Source organism: Sphaeramia orbicularis, chromosome 12 (assembly GCF_902148855.1).
Source record: "Sphaeramia orbicularis chromosome 12, fSphaOr1.1, whole genome shotgun sequence".
NCBI classification, from domain to species: Eukaryota; Metazoa; Chordata; class Actinopteri; order Kurtiformes; family Apogonidae; genus Sphaeramia; species Sphaeramia orbicularis.
In genome coordinates, this window is record NC_043968.1 from 80356936 (window position 1) to 80377233 (window position 20298).

The following is a 20298-nucleotide window of genomic DNA, read 5'->3' on the forward strand; positions in this document are numbered from 1 at the left end:
AAATATGACCGTTATTGAGTATTTGGTGTTCTTGTTTATGGCTCAAGTTGATGAAATACAAAAAAAAAGTAAAAAGAAAAAAGTTAAAAACAACATAAAACCCACTTCTACTTTTGTGTCAGTTCCCAAATGAAGATTTCTGTCTATTTAACCTTTCTTAAGTGGTTTAGCACCATTTATTATAATATTATCATCTGTATTTTGCATTTTTTCAGTGAAATTTGGTATTTTTCCCTGTATTTAATTCACTCAGTTAAACATTGATGGTTATTATATCAAAAACACAGAAAACAAAGAAAAGATTTTTGTGTTTTTTTGCTCAAAAAATATGGTTTGTTTACATTACAAATATGGCACTAAAAGGGTTAAAAATATGACTGTTATTGAGTATTTGGCGTTTTTGTTTATGGCTCAAGTTGATGCAAATACAAAAAAAAAAGTAATAAAAACAAAAGTTAATAACATAAAGAACCAGTGGTACTTTTGTGGCGGTTCTCAAATTAGTTTTTCTCTCCATTTAACTTTTCTTAAGTGGTTTAGCACCATTTATTGTAAAATTATCATCTGTATTTTGCATTTTTTTCTGTGAAATCCGGTATTTTTCCCTATATTTAATTCACTGATCATGTAGATGTTCATAAAAGCTCAGCTTAATGTTAATGGTTATATCAGAAATAGAGAAAACAAAGAAAAGATTTTGTTTTTTGCATCAGTTTTGTCGCTATGTGCATTGCGGGAAGCGAAGGTTTGCGCAGCCATCTGCAGCGGCAGCGGCAGCTGCTACAAACACAACGCGGAAACAGCAGGAGCTCCCTTCCCTCTATGCATATTCCTCCAGCCGTTTCCGCGTTTCAGCTGTTTCCGCGTTGTGTTTGTTTCATCCATATAATATATGGTTGCACTGCCACTGCCGCTGTCAGGAGGCTGCACGAACCTCCCTTTCCCACAATGCATGCTGTGACAGAATTCCAAAGATGCCCAAGTTCCCTCCCGACTCTGTTTGTAAACACATGGTTAGTTTCTGGTGGATGGCACTGAAAAACTGTTCACCGTAATGCAAGAGATTCAGCTGAGTAATGACAGACAGACTTACAGATTCATGATACTGAGGATATGACTGAGGTTTGACAGATCTGATGAAAAATTGGTCACAAAAGTCTCCAGCACCTTTAAAGATAGTCTTTTCAAGTAAAGTATGAGTTGTTACAGTATTAATACCATCAAGCCATGTTTATTTCATTTTACATTAAGTCATTTTTGCCTCTTATTTAACAATTTTCCAAACAGAAGTTACTACCTACAGATCTGACCAGAAACCTAACATACATCTGGCTTTTTTAGGAAAAGACTTGTCAGAGAAGAAGTGAAATCCACAAAGAAAACCCTCCATACTTGGTAAATCTGCCTTGACACCAGGTGGTTAAACTGCCCAAATGAGCAAAATCCAAAAATTACTGAACAAATGTAGTTTACAGCCTCAAAGAGCTGGAAGAAACAAACAGATTACCTCCTTTTATCAGCAAATTAAAGCCTTTGAAGCTGCACACGGATGGGTTTTACAATCCACTAATTATCAAAATAATAGTCCAGTCCAAATAAAAATGCCTCGCAGCGATAAATATTCATCTAAACGGCGCCAGGTCCACTATATTTAGACTTTTTTTTCTAATTTGGAGTGTGCTTGTGCTCCTGCAGCTTTAACTGCCCTTCATATCAAAGCTCTCTAAGGTACAGGATGTGAGGAAACTGTTCAAGTCTGATCCCATCCTTCTCGTCACACATGATGATCATCAGTATTTGACCGATCACATCTGAGGGTTTTCATCAGAATCTTCCTCGATAACGGAACCACAGTGTCTGTTATCTGACTCATCATACGCTATCTGGACAAAAGTACAGTGGTGTGCAAAAATAATAGAACACTTGTCAAATCTTAAGAAACTGGGGGTTTATTTTTTTCCCAGAGCCTGAATTTCCCTTTTTGGCCATTGCAAAAGGTAAAGGCAAAGGTACTGAGAATATTTCACCTACAAATTTATCAGTCCTGTCGTTTTTTTTTACATTTCACTAGAGCTGAAACAATTAATCGCCTCAAAGTGATTCAAAAAAAAAAAAAAAAAAAAAATCATTCAACCACAATTCTCCTGAATCAAAGCTTTGTTTCCTTCATTTCTCTGCTGTTAAACACTGGTTCCACTGTTGTGTTTCACACAGACGCTTATTGTGACGCACGAAGAAGCTTCAATTCGGGAAAACTGCAATAGAATATTTCCCTTCAATCATTTCAAGTTGATTAATCGAATCGTGAATTTTTGCACTCGCTTCAAGCACCTAATCGATTCATCGGTTGCAGCTCTACATTTACTCTAATATTTAGTGTGTCCCCCCTTGGCAACAATCTGAGGAAACTCTAAGGAAACTCTGCTTCTGAGAGCTTGGAATGACACTGGTTGTTACCATGGGGGGGGGGGGGGGGGGGGGGGGGGGGGGGGGGGGGGGGGGCACACTAAATATTAGAGTATAATGTAAAAAAAAAAAAAAAAAAAAAAAAAAAAAAGGACTGGACTGATAAATTTGTAGGTGAAATAATCTCAGTACCTTTACCTTTACCTTTTGCAATGGAAAAAAAAGTGAAATTCAGGCTCTGGGAAAAAATAAACCACCAGTTTCTTAAGATTTGACAAGCGTTCTAATATTTTTGCACACCACTGTATGTGGACATGTTGAATTCAGGTGTTTCTATCGATGTTTATATCTCAAACCATCATGAACAGGACATGTTATGAATTGTAGCCATGATATGTCCCAATATTTTTGTCCATATTAGGGATGTCATGAGAACTGATACTCACGCTACCATTTGATACTATGATGAAAAAAGAACCATCGATACTAATTTTTTTAATAAATGGAAAAAGCGATGCCTGCGTACGAATCGATACCATCGGTAGGCTACTACTCTTCCGGTTGTTTGATGGAGTCAATACGCGCAGACAGTACACATGCAGCGGGTACGGCGTTAATGTGTTCTTTTGTCGGAAGCTCCAAGAAGAAGTCCGGATTCTTTTAGGTGTCATTTTTTATAACTTTATTTTTGACTTGATCTGACCACAAACAAAATATAACTCAGCTGAGGATCCACACCCCGAACAGGAAATGGATCCAGACAGTCCAACGCACATCACTTCTATCATCCTTGTAAACTGATCTCCAAACTGTGGGCTGACCCCCTTGGGCTAGGTGGGTTGGGTCACAGAAAATGGACTGGTGTCATCAGACTGTAAAGTCAAGCAGATGTAATACCTCAACTCTATGTAAAGCCCTATATTGACTAGGGGTGTTGGAAACTATCGGTTCTGCAATATATCACGATATTTCATTTCACAATACTGTATGGATATTAAAAAGTACTGTATCGATATTTTTAAGTATCTATTCAAACGCAGATATGGCGGAGGTTAATTTTTGTTTTTTGGTTTTCTTTATTGTTTCTATCATTATTATTATTTAACGCTGTTTTATTAAATAATGGTTATCTGAAGCATCCTAAAAGCACTTTTTACTGTCTGAGAGGCAGATGTTAGTTCCTTTAGTTCCTTTAGTTCCTTTGGAAACTAGGAGAGTTAGAAAAAATGTGTGATATAGCATTAGATCCTGTTCTAATAAAAAAAAAAAAGTGTTTAGTATTTGTGCAGATTTCTGGTGTAATTCAGTCCTTCCAGGAAATAATCTTTTTTTAAAAATTTGCCTTTTGTAACAGTATCATGATATATTGTGATATATGGTATCATGATTGTATCGCCAGATTCTTGCCAATACACAGCCCTAATACTGACAGTGTGTTTACGTCTTATCTCCTGTGGTTTACAATCTTATGTGGGCATGTGTATTTAAAAGTGTGCCTCTGGTAAAACCTAAGTCCTGTTTTCATAAATCTGTCAGTCTGGTATGTTGACCAAGGTGTGACCCAATATTATCCTAAGAACTTTACCACTAACCAATGAAGAAAAAAAAATCTAGTGAAACAAAGGAATCCTGACTACTACTGACTAATATGTGATTAAACTTACGACTTCAACTATCTAAATTAAAATAATATTTCAACGGGAACTCTTGAAAGAAAGAATGGCAACAGCTGCAGCTAAAGCTCCGCCTCCTATAATGGACAAAACGGGACCAAAAGTCGTGTGTGGGCGTATTTCAGGTAGACAACCATGACGTGGTTATGGACATGCATTAGCCACTGTGTAAAGGCCACCACCATGGAATTCAAACTGGGGGGGGGACCACGGATTTAGCAAAGCACCTTCGAGACAGACACCCAGATCTGTTAAAAGAATTCAAGGTGAGCTCTGTTATTCAACATTAAACATTTTTTAGACCACTCCTTGTTTTCTTCCATTTCTTATTCATTTTAATGCCTGGTACATTTGTTTGGACATATATAATGATAAAAGAAATGAGTGAGAGGGCCTCTCCCTGTGGGCTCGGTCCCTAAAAATAGCTCATAGCAGTTTAATTTCAGAGCTGATATCTATCCATTTTCCATGTTTTCTTGATAATAACCAAATTCACTTGAGTTCTTACATCAATATCTATGGCATTGTACTGATAAAAACAGCGCTTTTATGCCGCGTTTCCACTACATGGAACCGACTTGACTCGACTCTGGTACCAGGTACTATTCCTGGAGACTGTTTCCATTACAGGATACTACTGACTTTACAGTACCTGGACGTCATAGCGATGCGGCACGTTACTTACGTGTCGTCTGCTCAGAGAGTTGTTGATAAACTTGTTCGTTGCGTGCTGTCTCGTCAAGCTCATGCTGAATTTTTACGTTGGCCACAAAAGACTGAATCTCCTTCGACCATGGTGTAGTTTTCAGGTTGTCATCATGTGGATTAACCTACCGCTATTGTTCTGGACTCAATAGATTGTTGTATGTTTTAGTCATTGTTTGGAGCCCCCATGTGGCCATTAGACGCTACATCACAATGTTTACATCACTTTCTGTTTTAGAGAAAGAGAGAGGTTGTGAAGGACAGTGTGATTCCTTCAGCAGGCGTGGGTGTTTTTCATCCACCTCCATCCGCTTCATTGATTTGTTGAGACGCAATGTTTGTAAGTTATTTGTGTTATAAGGTTTATGTTGATATTTAGAGTATGTTATTTTTGACATAGGAGTAAAATTTATGTTTGTTAATTAACTCAGTTTGGATGTTGATGACAGTCTACAGATTGTGCTAATATTTACCTCTGTGCTGTATGCAGCATATGTACTCATGTATTACACTTACTTTGTACCAACTTCTTTGTTACAGTTTCACACTGCGGTTCAGTAAAGAGTCCAAAAACAAGTCCTGGCTTATACTGGATTTATTGAACTGAGTGTTTATCTGACTGGGTAACCTATCAGCTGGTGAGACCAGTACAGCTATATTTACTGTCAACTTCCACATCTGTTTTTTGTAAAACAACGGGTCACAGAGACATCTGTCTGACCAATCAGTGGTCTGCAGTGTTTACACATCACCTTTTAGTATCTGGTCCCCAGTCCTGGAACCTCGGCGGAGGTGATACCAAAAAACTAGTACCGGGTACCAGATTCCAGGTCGTTTTTCATAATGGAAACGCAAAAAGGCCGAGTCGACTCGAGCCGGTACCACGTAGTGGAAACGCTGCATTACACATTCCATGTTTTCTTTCCTGTCTGTTTTGGTCACATGATACCCACAGGAGTTAGTACTGGATTGCATAACCGTTGTTTTTGATGACTTTTGATGGTCTAAGAATTTTTTATTTCTGCGACTGTCGTTCAGTTCATGTAAATGTTAGTTTTCTGTCAATCTATCACTTGACAGTTACCGGCTGTAAACTGTGGAAACATATTCCTCTAATAAAGGCCAAGATGCATCTGGAAACCAGAATCTAAAATACCACCTCTGCTTCGAAACAATCTCCGCTCTGTTAGAAGTTGAAGCTACAAAGCAGAACCCAGAAAAAAAAAAATCATTATTCTATTATAGTAAATCCTGCACGTTTCCTTTGAGCTTATCATTTATTTCCCCAAACAGTCGGCCATGTCCTGGGAGTCTCAGCGGGGAGACGGTCCTGCTCCTCAAGCTGTTTATCTTCCAATTCTCACAATTTTACCAACAGATTACTTTTGGTGTTTTGAGAGCAGTAACATAATCCCCAAGCCCGAAATAAAGTTGGATATATCAAACCTTTTCTTCTTCCCCTCTTCTTAACTAACTGTTTTATCTTATATTTTCGGGGTTGAAGCTGTATTCTTTATGTCTTTACATAATTCACCGTCTTCTGATTTATGTGCGGGCACGAGGATGCGAGAGCGCCATGTTATCTGAGGTCGTTTTTAGATTTGAAGGTAAAATTAATGAGTGTTATTTTCAGTCTGCTGTGCTCGGCTGGCTGGCTGGAAGCACCATGTGGACGTCAGACTCATCTCACACTTGTCCATCACCGGAGACTGATGCAATGCTAATGATGGCACAGGCTGATGCAAAGGCTGGGCACCATGGCAACAGCTGCTGCTTCAAAGACACCCAGTCGCGGCGCTGCATCTGTGAAGGCCGCCAGTCCGAGCAGACGCCGGCTTCATGTGAAAGTGTTGGTGTAGTTGAGAGTGTGGATCGGCTGCCACGGCGATAACGTAAAAAACCTGAACGACATGAGCACAAACGGCTCCGAAAAAAAAATAAAGTGACCACACATCCTTCAAAAATAGAGCCAAAACTTCTATGCACACATTTATATCATGCTTTTAACTGAATGTGCAATTACGTGTTCTACCTTCCAGTATTCTAATCAAATGTGTAATAACTTGTTTTTATCTCCCAGTACTTTTATTATTAGGGACCGAGCCCATGTCCCTAATAATGCCTGTTTGTTCGTTTTTTATTATTATTATTATTATACAGAGACACAATAAACTGGAATTTGACCCCCTTAACATGCTCAAAAACTCACCAAATTTGGCATGCATGTCAGGTCTGGTGAAAAATTTGATAAAATGGAAAAATTAACTCCGTAGGTGCCAAAGTGGGAACTCTAGCAACCCCTACATACACAAAAACGGCCCTAGCAGCCAGTAGGAATGTCGTACAACCATGAGACAAACACCAAAATTTTCGTCTCATCAAGCCCTCTTTGTTTATCTCGCAAAATTAATGCACACAACTTTCAAATGCTGTGTAATAGTCTCATATTAGACTGGTATGTGACCTGTGGGGAACCATGGGCTGTAGATGTGGTAGTTTAACCCTTTCATGCACAGTGGTCACTCCAGTGGACAGTTTTTCTCCAGCTGTTCTCTTGTATATTCATGGATTTTATTGTTTTAGTTCCATATCAGCCAACACAGTGGACACTTACACATCATCCCATAATAATACACTGACATTCAGACCATTAGTGTAACTCTGCTGTTCTTGATAAACCTAATCTGCACTAACATGTTTGAGTGTTGAAGGGGTGGGATAAATAAATTATACTTCCTCCACTCCTTTTAGAATGTGCAAATGAAGTCATGTATATGTATAAGTTTTGTTTTTGTTTTTTTGTTTTCTTCCATGACCTCTTACTACCTGTTTTTTTTTTTTTCCTAAGGACTAAGTAAGATTACTTTGTCTTGTTGCATACTCAAAATAAACTAAACTAAAAAATAAATAAATAAAAAAATAAATTGCTTGTTATTGTTACTAAACTGCAATTAACTGGGGTTTTTTTTGTTTTGTTTTGTTTTTTTTTTTACAAAAAAGTTTTTTTTTTTTTTTTTCATATTATTTCCATGAAGTGAGTAATGACTAGTATTAGAGTATGTTAAAATGTGAGAAAACAGCAGATTAGCAGCATTAAAAGGGTTTTTATTTCATAGTTTTCACATGATATATCAGTAAATCCATGTTTCTTTGCTTCCAAAATTAAACGCATGGTGTCAAGCTGACATATTTTTAACTCCATGAAAAATAGGTTCATAAGAAAATTTTGTCACATTGTTTTTTTCATGCCTAAAGAGGAATAAAAACACTCAGGAAATCAATGTTGATTAAGGTTCTCATAATTTGTGCATGAAAGGGTTAAGGGAGAGCAGACTTTTGGGAAAAGATGTGTTTTTATATATTTTATAAGTAGTGACAAAAATTGTTTGGTAAATCATTCTCTAAAATGCAAGTTTTAAATGTAAGTGACAATTCATATACAGTATTGATACTAGTATTAATATACAGTTTTAACCCTCCAGTATCCAGGTGTGCCTTTTAGGCACACTTTGCACTTCGTGTTAAAAAAACTTCATATTATTTTTCACAATTTAAATAAGGTTAGAATTCAAAAGTTGTTCATTTTTGCATGATCTTTAAAATTCTGTCCACCAACTAAAATTTGCACATTGTAAACAAAAGAAAATTACAAGACTAGCATCTGTCTCCCAAGTGTGCCTAAAATGCACTATTTCTTCCACTTGATACGTATGATTAGGGCTGACCTTGATTTACAAAAATGAAATCAAATTAGAGCAGAAAAATAAATCAACATTTAATATTTAATAGTTTGATTTATAGGTGTGCATTTTATGCACACTTGGTGACAGATGCTAGTATCTTTAAACATTTGACCTAGCGCCAGAAATAATCATGCAAATTAACCAATGTTGAAGTTAATCATTGACATATGCCAGGCTGCAGAAATCAAATAATATGTGATCCACTTTTTATGTAGTATATTGAAAAAAATATATTTTTTGTGTTTTTTTGCATCTAAAAAAATGGTTTGTGTACATTACAAACACGGCATTTAAAGGGTTAAAAAATGTGACCATTATTGAGTATTTGGTATTTTTATTTACAGCTCAAGTTGATGAAATAGAAAAAAGTGTAAAAGAATTAAAAACAAACTGTATGACAAATTTTTTGACATTATTCCACAAGTGTGCCAAAAAGACACACTTGGTGCTTAGTAAGGGCCTTTCTGGACGGGATACCGGAGGGTTAATACCAGGATTAATATCAGTATTAATACCCAGGTACACCTGCAGGATGAAATTGTGAGGTACAAAGGAAGTGCACAGACAGGGGTGGGGGGTGAATAGTTTGTGAGAGGGGGGGCAGATAGTGGTCCATGATTTTTGGAGCGGTGGGGGGAGGGGGGAGTAGTGGTCCATGATTTTCAAAGTGGGGGTGGGGATTGTGGTCTGTGATTTTTGTAGCATGTGTGTGCGTGTGTGTGTGTGTGTGTGCGTCCGTGATTGGGGGGGTAGTGTGTTTGTCGGAGCGGAAGTGAAAATGAAACTGACACGCTTTACTATTCCTCTAACCATGCGTGTCAAACGAAACCTCCAATTATATCAAATCTATAGAAGATAAGTTACAAATTTAAAAGGCATGACATCAGTAACATGTTTTTTGTGGAATACTTGGAATATGAAATAATAACAACTTTTCATTACAAAGATAAGAAAACCACCTCACCAGGTCACTTTGACCCACTTATGCATCTAAGAGTTTAGATAAAACTGTCAACTGAAGAAAACAGACTTGACTCCATTCATTACTAATCCAAGGTCATAATTAAATGTCACAGACAGTTACTGGGAGGAAGACGTCCATTAGAAAAGTTTCAAAAATATCTGCGTCATCCGAAAAAATGCTACAAACCTTAAATTCACAGCAATTTACAGCAATAGGAGACATATTACTGTTATTGTGGAAAAGGTTATTTAGGGACTAGAGCAGGCTTTGTTACTTTACAAATACCCGTCAGTGCCTTAAGATAAACCAATTAAATTACTAACACGGTTTGTTTTGATCAGCCACTTAAGAGCCGGTCAGATTTGAACAGCTTAGTAAAGTGGTTTTTCCTTATTGCATGTTACGCAACATCCATTTAACATCATAATGACTCACAAAAATACGGACGTTACTTCTAAAATCATCCCTCGCTGTTATTGATGTTGCCAAGTGATGCTTCTTTAGCTCCTTTAAGTGTAGATCTTTGATATTTTCCTCTATTACTTTCACTATTTTCCTGTTAAAGTTACCTTGCAGTAACTGTCACAGACATCCTCTGGGGGTCAAGAGGTGTTAAAGTGGACTTTTTTTTTACAATTCTGCAAAAAAAAAAAAAAAAAAAATGCTGACTTTTGTAACGAGAGCACCCTTACTGTTGCTCCTACGTGTAGCATTAAAGCACAAGAAGCTGAAAAAGGGTAAAGAAATGTTCGCTTTGGAAATACAAAGTTTCCTTGTGCAGCTCTCTCCTCTGGGTCCAAATCCAAAGACTAAAGGCCAAATTTACCAAGAGCTTTTTCTGTTTTCTCATTCATCATTCAGAACACACTCATGGTCTGTAATTCAGATTATTTTGTGTTGGAGTTTCTGGTGTTTCTTTCCATTTCAGCCCACAGGTTAGTCTACACTGAAATCTGATGAACCCCTCAAATTAGCACAACACACACTTCTATAGTATTTTGTATCTCACACAATCATCTGAAATATCCATCAAAATAAGCATCACGTCAAAAAGTCAAGAACATGTGAAACATGTCTGATGTTGGGTGTTTTTCAGAAACTTTAGTACTGACATTGTGTTTAGCGTTAACACCACCACCGTCATCCTCACACAAAGATAATCTCAACTTTAAGGTAAATAAGTTAATAAAAGCAGTTTGTTCATATAATCATTTTAAGATAAGATAAGATAAATCTTTGTAAATCTTTTTATTTTTGCTATTGCATAGTACAATGAAACTGGATGGTTTTGGGGTGTTTTTTGGGTAGTTTTTTTTGGGGGGGGGTTAGGTGTTTTTGAGTACTCTTTGGGTGGGTTTTGAGTGGGATTTTGAGTGGTTTTTCGGGTAGTTTTCAAATAGTTTTGGGTGGTTTTTGAGTAGTTTTAGGGTAGTTTTTGGGTGTTTTTTTTGTTGTTTTTGGGTGGTTTTAGGGGTTTTTTAGGTGGTTTTTGAGTACTTTTTGGGTGGTTTTTGAGTGGGATTTTGAGTGGTTTTTTGGGTAGCTTTCAAACAGTTCCTGGTGGCTTTTGAAGTAGTTTTTGGGTGGTTTTTGAGTAGTTGTGCGATAGTTTTTGGGTGGTTTTGGGGTGATTTTTAGGTGGTTTTTGAGTTCTCTTTGGGTGGGTTTTGAGTGGGATTTTGAGTGTTTTTTTGGGTAGTTTTCAAATAGTTTTGGGGTGGCTTTTCAGTCATTTTTGGGTAGTTTTCAAGTAATTTTTGGGTGTTTTTTTTTGGGTAGTTTTTGAGTAGTATTTGGGTAGTTGAGCGGTAGTTTTTGGGTGGTTTTGGGATGATTTTTGGGTAGGTTTGGGGTGGTTTTTGGTAAGTTTTGGGTAGTTTTGGGCTAGTTTTGGGGTAGTTTTTGGGTTATTTTGGGTAGTTTTGATTAATTTTGAAGTAGTTTTGGGTGATTTCTGGATAGCTTTTGGGTGGTATGGGGGTAATTTTGGGTAGTTGGAATGAATGAATTATATTTTGATTCATTTCAATGGGGAAAATTGATTCGTAAATCAAGTAAATTGCAAAATGAGCTGGGTCATGGAATGAATTATACTACTGTACATGCAAACGAGTAGTAAATAGTGAGCACGTCTCCAGCCTCGGGCCCTCAGCTGAGATAGTTGGAGTTCGGGTAAAGGGTGAGGGATGCATTAATACAACAAACATCCTCAGGGGGTTGTGGACCAAGGACTGTGTGTGTTTGTGGAACCAGGACTGTGTGTGTGTGTGGATCCAGGACTGTGTGTGTGTGTGGATCCAGGACTGTGTGTGTTTGTGGATCCAGGACTGTGTGTGTTTGTGGATCCAGGACTGTGTGTGTTTGTGGAACCAGGACTGTGTGTGTTTGTGGAACCAGGACTGTGTGTGTGTGTGGATCCAGGACTGTGTGTGTTTGTGGAACCAGGACTGTGTGTGTTTGTGGATCCAGGACTGTGTGTGTTTGTGGAACCAGGATTGTGTGTGTTTGTGGAACCAGGACTGTGTGTGTTTGTGGATCCAGGACTGTGTGTGTTTGTGGAACCAGGATTGTGTGTGTTTGTGGATCCAGGACTGTGTGTGTTTGTGGAACCAGGACTGTGTGTGTTTGTGGAACCAGGACTGTGTGTGTGTGTGGATCCAGGACTGTGTGTGTTTGTGGATCCAGGACTGTGTGTGTGTGTGGATCCAGGACTGTGTGTGTTTGTGGAACCAGGACTGTGTGTGTTTGTGGATCCAGGACTGTGTGTGTTTGTGGAACCAGGACTGTGTGTGTTTGTGGAACCAGGACTGTGTGTGTTTGTGGATCCAGGACTGTGTGTGTTTGTGGATCCAGGACTGTGTGTGTTTGTGGAACCAGGACTGTGTGTGTTTGTGGATCCAGGACTGTGTGTGTTTGTGGAACCAGGACTGTGTGTGTTTGTGGAACCAGGACTGTGTGTGTTTGTGGAACCAGGATTGTGTGTGTTTGTGGATCCAGGACTGTGTGTGTTTGTGGAACCAGGACTGTGTGTGTTTGTGGAACCAGTCGGGGCCGGTTGCCAGGTCTTTGATTAACCGCTGCCGGCCCAGAATCATGAGGCGTTCCTGTCGTTAAAAGACACGGAGCTCCCGCTGAGGCCGATATCAAAGAGCCCCAGATACCTGCTGCGTCAACACGACTGTCAGCACCGCCACCGCCACGCCGAGGCCGGGGATCACACACGGGAGGAGGCGTGGATGGAGGACGACACGGCAGAATGTGTGCGTTCGCGTCCGCGCTTCATGAAAAGAGGAAGGAGGAGCTGTCAGAAGGAGACGATTACTCACTGTCCTCCGAAGAGCTGCATGCCCAGCAGAGCGAAGACCACGATGAAGAGGAAGAGCAGAAACAGAAGGCTGATGATGGACTTCATGGAGTTCAGCAGGGAAACCACCAGGTTCCGCAGAGAGTTCCAGTATCTGAGAGGAAATAGACCAAAGGACGATTAGACCCTGTTCTACAGAAGCAGTGATGGACGGAGGGGACTCACAGGAAGTGGACTGTTAGAGTTCCCATCCATAACTTCACTCACTCTCAGTTATTATTATACTGTATTTATTTACACAAACAAATCTAGTTGTGGGTTATTTACAAAAAACATAATTGAGATAATCATATATAGTATAAATTATAAGGAAAAGTGTATGTAGTTGTAAGTTATATCACAGTGTATACTGTATTTATATGGGTTTACCTTTACTACATATATAATGGATTATGATGTAGAATTATCTATCTATCTATCTATCTATCTATCTATCTATCTATCTATCTATCTATCTATCTATCTATCTATCTATCTATCTATCTATCTATCTATCTATCTATCTATCTATTCCTTCATCATTCTTTTTTCCATCCATCCATCCTTGATTCATCTTTCCTTTTCCTTCCTTCTGGTCTTCCTTCATTCCTTCCATATCATCCATCTTTCCCTCTTTCATTCTTTTCTTCCATCCATCCATCTTTGACCCATCTTTCCTTTTCCCTCCCTTCTTCCTTCCTTCCTTCTTTCATTCTTTTCTTCCATCCATCCATCTTTGACCCATCTTTCCTTTTCCTTACCTTCTTCCTTCTTTATTCCTTCCCTATCATCCATCTTTCCTTTTTTTCATTAGCTTTTTTTTGTTTCTGCACTGTAAAAGTTATTTTAAAAATTAAAATTAAAAAGTAAAAAAAAAAAAAAAAGCATAAAGTAAGTATTAAGTACAATATACATTTTTTGGCGGCCTTATGTTGTTAATTTACTTTGGGCATTTGCATTTGTTGGTGGTTTTATTGTTTTTCATATGCCAGAGATAAAAAAGCATTCATTCATTCATTCATTCATTCACAATGCAGTTGAAGGAAATGTAATTCTCTGACTGAAAGACTGTAATAAATGACAGTAACTCATTGCCAGCCTTCAGTGAGTTACATAAAATTGTTCATAAGTAACAAACAGGCAAAGATGGAGCAACGACAGTCAGACAGACCCAAAGAAAATCATAAAAAAAAAAAAAAAAAAAAGACTGAAACTGAACAACCTGGCACTACAAGCATGGTGTGGCATAAAAACAAATCAATGCGTCAGGGTCTACAGCTGCCAGTCTGAGTGTATCATAGGATTACAGCTAATCTAATGAAATGAAAGGACTGCCAACAAACTCTAACAGGATTGTCTGCTCATGAGAAGAGAAGAAAAAAAAGACATAAGAAGGCCTCCAGTAAAGACCTCTGACACATGGAAACCTGCTGAAGTCACACGGATCTGGAACATTTACAACCATGGAACAGGCTTTTATGGGTGGAGGACACAGATCAGGCTGATTAATCATCTTTTGGTTTATTTGAACCCTTTTAGGACGATTGTGTCTCCAGCACCACCGTTTCTGCAAACACTGTCATTCAAATTATCATAACCCCTGAACTGTTCGTACTATTGATAAAATCCAAAGTGTGTTTCTACTGGTCTGTAACACATTAGGGTTAGGGCTGTGTATTGGCAAGAATCTGGTGATACAATACAAATCATAATACTACGATGACGATGCGATATATCAAGATATATCACGTTCTATCACGATACTGTTAAAAAGGCAATTTTTTACAAGATTATTTCCTGGAAGAATGGAATTACACTACAAATATGCACAAATACATGTATATGTAAGTGTATGCGCATGGGTATGTATATGTGCGTATATGCATATGTGTCTTTGTATATATATGTAGGTGTATGTGTATGTATATATATGTATAGGATGGTATATGTGGATGTTTATATGTATGTATGTGTGTGTGTATAGATGTATAGTAAAGAATGATGAAGGAAAAAATAGATAGATAGATAGATAGATAGATAGATAGATAGATAGATAGATAGATAGATAGATAGATAGATAGATAGATAGATAGATAGATAGATAGATAGATAGATAGATAGATAGATGTGTACGTATATGGTGTATATATGTATGTATGTATATATGTGTCTGTATGTGCATATGTATGTATATATGTGTATGTATGTGCATATGTATGTATATATGTACATATTGTTGGTTTAGACAAAGGGGTGAGAGCTAATGAGCTCTGCTTCTTCTCACTCCTTTTCAAATATGACTTTTTTTTTTTCTTTTTGCGTGTATCATTATTTTATGCTTCCTTGAATTTTCACGTCTATATTATGTTGTGTACAGAAGTCAGTTAGTAGCAATCAGGAAGCTTGTATCATTTCCATATTCAAAATAAATCAATTATAATAAAAAAAAAATACAATACAATTTTATTTGATCACAACAGGATCTAATGCTATATCACAACATTTTCCTCTTTCATAGTCTACATTCACTTTCTTTTTTTTCAGCATCACATACATTTTCTACAACTTATGAAAGCATTAACATAAAAAATGTAAGATTTAAACATGGTGGATTTTAGTAAAATTTCTAACTACATGCACACTTTCAAGGCTGGTAACCACCAAATCTTGGTTTTCATAGTCTACATTCCCTTTTTTTTTTTTTTTTTTTTTTTTTGCAGCGCCACATACATTTTCCACAACCTATGAAAGGTAAGGTCAGCTTTTTTTATTCCCGAGGGGCAGTTTATTGTGCAGCCGGCAAGAAACAATCATCTTCGACAATTCACACCTAGAAATTACATCATGTTATTCAAAAGGCCAACGGCAGCAGGGACAAAAAAATAAAATCTATCACGCCTACGCCATTATGGAAATAACCTGAACTCAATGGAAAAGGTGGGTCTGGGGTCTGCAGGGATGGACCAATACCAAGAATTCAGCGAGATCAATAGAAGGAACAATGAAAAATCTCAACAGCAAATTGTGGAACGTGTTTCACTGAAATGGTTTTAAGATGAAGTTCAAATAAGTGTGAATAAGTAAGAATAAACACATTTTCTTTGGTCATTTCTGTGTTGACAGGTCAACATTTGTGGAATTTATTTGAAGGAACAGATACGAAGTCCCAGCACTACAATTCCCATAATGCTCTGGTAGTTTTGAGTAAGAAAGTGAAATTCAACCGATTTCAAACCATTGTATATTGATAAATTCTGTGACATGTCACATTTAAGAATATATTGTAAATGTTACATGGTGCAAAATATTATTAATTCATCCATTCGTTTGTTTTATACATATGATTTTTACAATATTTATATTATTCACTCATCTTAACACTGGCTGATCAATCTGAACTGCATTCATACCACATTTATTCTCATATCAAAGTCATTCTATATTCAAGAGCTGAAAAATAATGTTGTATAATGATGTATTGTGTCATGTTGTCATTCTATGTTGTGCTATAGTATGTTAACTTATGCTATGTTATGTTTTTCTATGCTATGTTATGCTATGCTATGTTATGCTACGTTATGCTATGCTTTTCTATGTTATGTTATTTTATGCTATGCTATGTTATGCTATTCTATGCAATGCTATGTTATGCTATGGTGTATTGTCTCATGCTATGTTCTGGTTTTTTATGCTAAGCTACGTTATGCTATGCTTTTCTCTGCTATGATATCTTATGCTATGGTATATTATGTTATGCTATTCTATGCCATGTTATGTTAAGCTATAGTATGGTTTTCTATGCTATGCTATGGTCTTCTATGCTATGTTATGTTACATTATGCTATGCTTTTCTATGTTATGTTATGCTTGTCTATGCTATAATATCTTATGCTATGCTATGTTATGCGATGCTATGTTATGCTATGCTACGCTAAGCTTTTCTGTGCTATGATATCTCATGCTATTCTATGCCATGTTATCCCTTTAACTACCAGACTAAGAGGAACCTGATAAGGAACCTGATGAGTAACTCAACCGTATGGTTGAGCTGGCAGTTAAAGGGTTATGATATGCTGTCTTATGCTATGTTATGTTTTTCTATGCTATATTATGCTACGTTATGCTATGTTTTTCTATGTTATGTTATGCTTGTCTATGCTATAATATCTTATGCTATGCTATGTTATGCTATGCTGCGCTATGCTTTTCTATGCTATGATATCTTATGCCATGTTATGATATGCTGTCTTATGCTATGGTATGTTTTTCTATCCTATGCTACGCTACGTTATGCTATGCTTTTCTATGTTATGTTATGCTTTCTATGGAATGATATGCTATTCTATGTTATGCTATGGTATATTGTCTTATGCTATGCTGTGCTTTTCTATGCTATGCTATGTTATGCTACGTTATGCTATGCTGTTCTATGCCATGTTGTGCTTTTCTATGCTATGACATCTTTTGCTATTCTATATTATGCTAGGGTATATTGTCTTATGCTATGTTAAGCTTTTCCATGCTATGCTATCTTATATTATGCTATTCTATGCCATGTTATGTTATGCTATGTTGTGCTATTCTGTGTTATGCTATGTTATGCTATGGTATGTTGTCCTATGCTATGTTATATTTTGCTATGCTATGCTACATTATGCTATGCTGTTCTATGCTATGTTATGCTTTTCTATGCTATGTTATGCTACATTATGCCATGCTTTTCTATGTCATGTTATGTTATGTTACGTTATGCCATGTTATATTTTGCTATGTTGTGCTATTCTATGCTATGCTATGCTATGTTACGCTATGGTATGTTGTCTTATGCTAGGTTATATTTTTTCTATGCTATGCTATGCTACATTATGCTATGCTGTTCTATGCTATGTTATGCTTTGCTATGCTATGATATCTTATGGTATGCTATCCTATGTTATGCTACGTTATGCTACGTTATTCTATGCTATGTTATGCTTTTCTATGCTATATTATGTTATGCTATGGTATGTTGTCTCATGCTATATTCTGTTTTTCTAAGGCTATGTTATGTTCTGTTATGCTACGTTATGCTATTACGTTAAAGTTATGGTCTGTTGTTCCTGTTGTCGTATCATGATGAAATGAACTCACTTGGTGACTTTGAAAATCCGGAGCAGTCGCAGAGCTCTCAACACGCTGATACCAAAGGACGCTCCTGGTTTGATCATGTCCCAGATCACTTCAAAAATACTCCCCACGATCACCTGCAGGCATGAGCAGAGGGTAAAGTTATCACCTGCTGCATTTGGCTCGGAATCAAACACATTAAGCCCCAAAAAGACGACGTGGTCCGCACTAAAACTGGAACTAACCCCGAAATCAAAGCAGTTGAAGGAGGAGTGGAAGTAGTTCCTGGCTCCGAGGCCGTACATCTTCAGCGTCATTTCAGTCAAGAACAAACCCAGGAACACGAACTCGGCAGTGTCTGAGGTCAAGACAGGGAGGGAGGTTATCGATTAAGAGGGGAACAGAACTTCATAATCCAAAACAACATGAAAAAGTTTTTGATTGTACATCTACGAACCGTACTTGACTATAATATGAACAAATATGAACCTGAAAATTCTTAAGAAAAATAAGAACAATTTTAACAATATTACATTTTAGTTTATCATTTATACATGTGCATTACAACTTACAGATCACAGTGGATCTACAAATACATAAAACAATTAGTAACAGGTAGAATATGATTAAAATTCCACATACTTCTCTTAAGACATTTCAGGTTATTCACATTTTTTGTAAAAGGCTAGTCTGTAAATATAAACTTTTTTGTGTAATATAAATTTTTTTACACTAAAACAAAGATAAAAATTAGCCTTTTTCATTATTTATTGGTTATTCTGATGGCATTTTACTGGTCTGGCCCACTTTAGATTCAACTGACCCAAAATTTTTTTATCATCCTTGATTGTTCACATCTGCAGTGTAATTTCTGCATTTCACAAACTCATCCCAGGGGCCGGATTGGACCCTTCAGCAGGCCAGTTTTTGCCCCTGGGCCGCATGTTTGACACCTGTGGTTTACAGTGAAACCTTGCCACTTTAGTAAGGGTTTGGGGGTTTTTTTGTCTTTTTTTTTTTTTTTTTTTTAATCAATTTCTAGAAATTTCAGGCGACCCCATTTGAATTTCAGGCGACCCCATGTGGGGTCCTGACCCCAAGGTTGAAAAACACTGAGGTAGATGATGGAGAATTGGATGTGTGTGTGTGTGTGTGTGTGTGTGTGCTGGTTCTGGTTGTGGTTCTGTTTGTAGTTGGGGTTCTGGTTGTGGTTCTGGTTGTGATTGTGGTTCTGGTTGTGGTTCTGGCTGTGGTTCTGGTTGTGGTTCTGGTAGTGGTTCTGGTTCTGTTTGTGGTTGTGGTTCTGGTTGTGATTGTGGTTCTGGCTGTGGTTGTAGTTCTGGTAGTGGTTGTGGTTGTGGTTCTGGTAGTGGTTGTGGTTCTGTTTGTGGTTGTGGTTCTGTTTGTGGTTGTGGTTCTGGTTGTGGTTCTGTTTGTAGTTGTGGTTCTGGTTGTGATTGTGGTTCTGGTTGTGGTTCTGGCTGTGGTTGTGGTTCTGGTTGTGGTAGTGGTTCTGGTTGTGGTTCTGTTTGTGGTTGTGGTTCTGGTTCTGTTTGTGGTTCTGTTGTGGTAGTGGTTCTGGTTGTGGTTCTGTTTGTGGTTGTGGTTCTGGTTCTGTTTGTGGTTCTGGTTGTGGTTCTGTTTGTGGTAGTGGTTCTGGTTGTGGTAGTGGTTCTGGTTCTGTTTGTGGTTCTGGTTGTGGTAGTGGTTCTGTTTGTGGTTCTGGTTGCGGTTGTGGTTCGGGTTCTGGTTGTGGTTCTGGTTGTGTTTCTGGTTCTGGTACTGGTTGTGATTCTGGTACTGGTCCTCACACAGGGCTCTGGTCAGCCACTCCGGCTGGTCGTAGTGGACGATGGCCACACACATGGTGTTCAGTCCCACCAGACACAGGACGATCCAGTAGAAGCTCTGAGCCTTCACCATACGGCGGATGAAGAAGCGGATCCTCTTCTCTTTCCGTCTGAAGTAGGACGAGCTGTCCATCTTCCCACTGCTTTTAACTGAGGCACGGCCGAACGGAGAACCGGGCGGAGCTAAAAAAAAAAAAAAAAAAAAAAAAAAGAAAAGACATAAAGTGAATCGGTTAAATTATATAAATTATATTAAAGAGTGTTCAGTTGAATACAGCTGCATCTTTCCTTCCATTCATCTGTATTTCCTTCATCATTCTTTTTTCCATCCATCCTTCCATCATTGACCCATCTTTCCTTTTCCCTTCCTTCCTTCCTTCCTTCCTTCCATATCATCCATCTTTCCTTCTTTCATTCTTTTCTTCATTCCTCATTCCTCTTTTCATCCATCCATCCATGACCCACCTTTCCTTTCCCCTCCCTTCTTCCTTCCTTCATTCCTTCCATA

General features: G+C 37.8%; 1 protein-coding gene across 1 annotated transcript in view; it reads right to left on the reverse strand.

Annotated features, from left to right (window-relative positions):
- Positions 1–20298, reverse strand: part of LOC115429602 (voltage-dependent N-type calcium channel subunit alpha-1B-like) — a 469655-nt gene that overhangs the window by 206049 nt on the left and 243308 nt on the right. The window contains exons 13-16 of the mRNA XM_030149195.1: positions 19752–19973; positions 18186–18298; positions 17965–18077; positions 12818–12949 (exon numbers count right to left, since the gene is read on the reverse strand). Of these exons, the coding sequence (XP_030005055.1) occupies positions 12818–12949; positions 17965–18077; positions 18186–18298; positions 19752–19973 (580 nt within the window). The remainder of the gene's footprint in view (positions 1–12817; positions 12950–17964; positions 18078–18185; positions 18299–19751; positions 19974–20298) is intronic.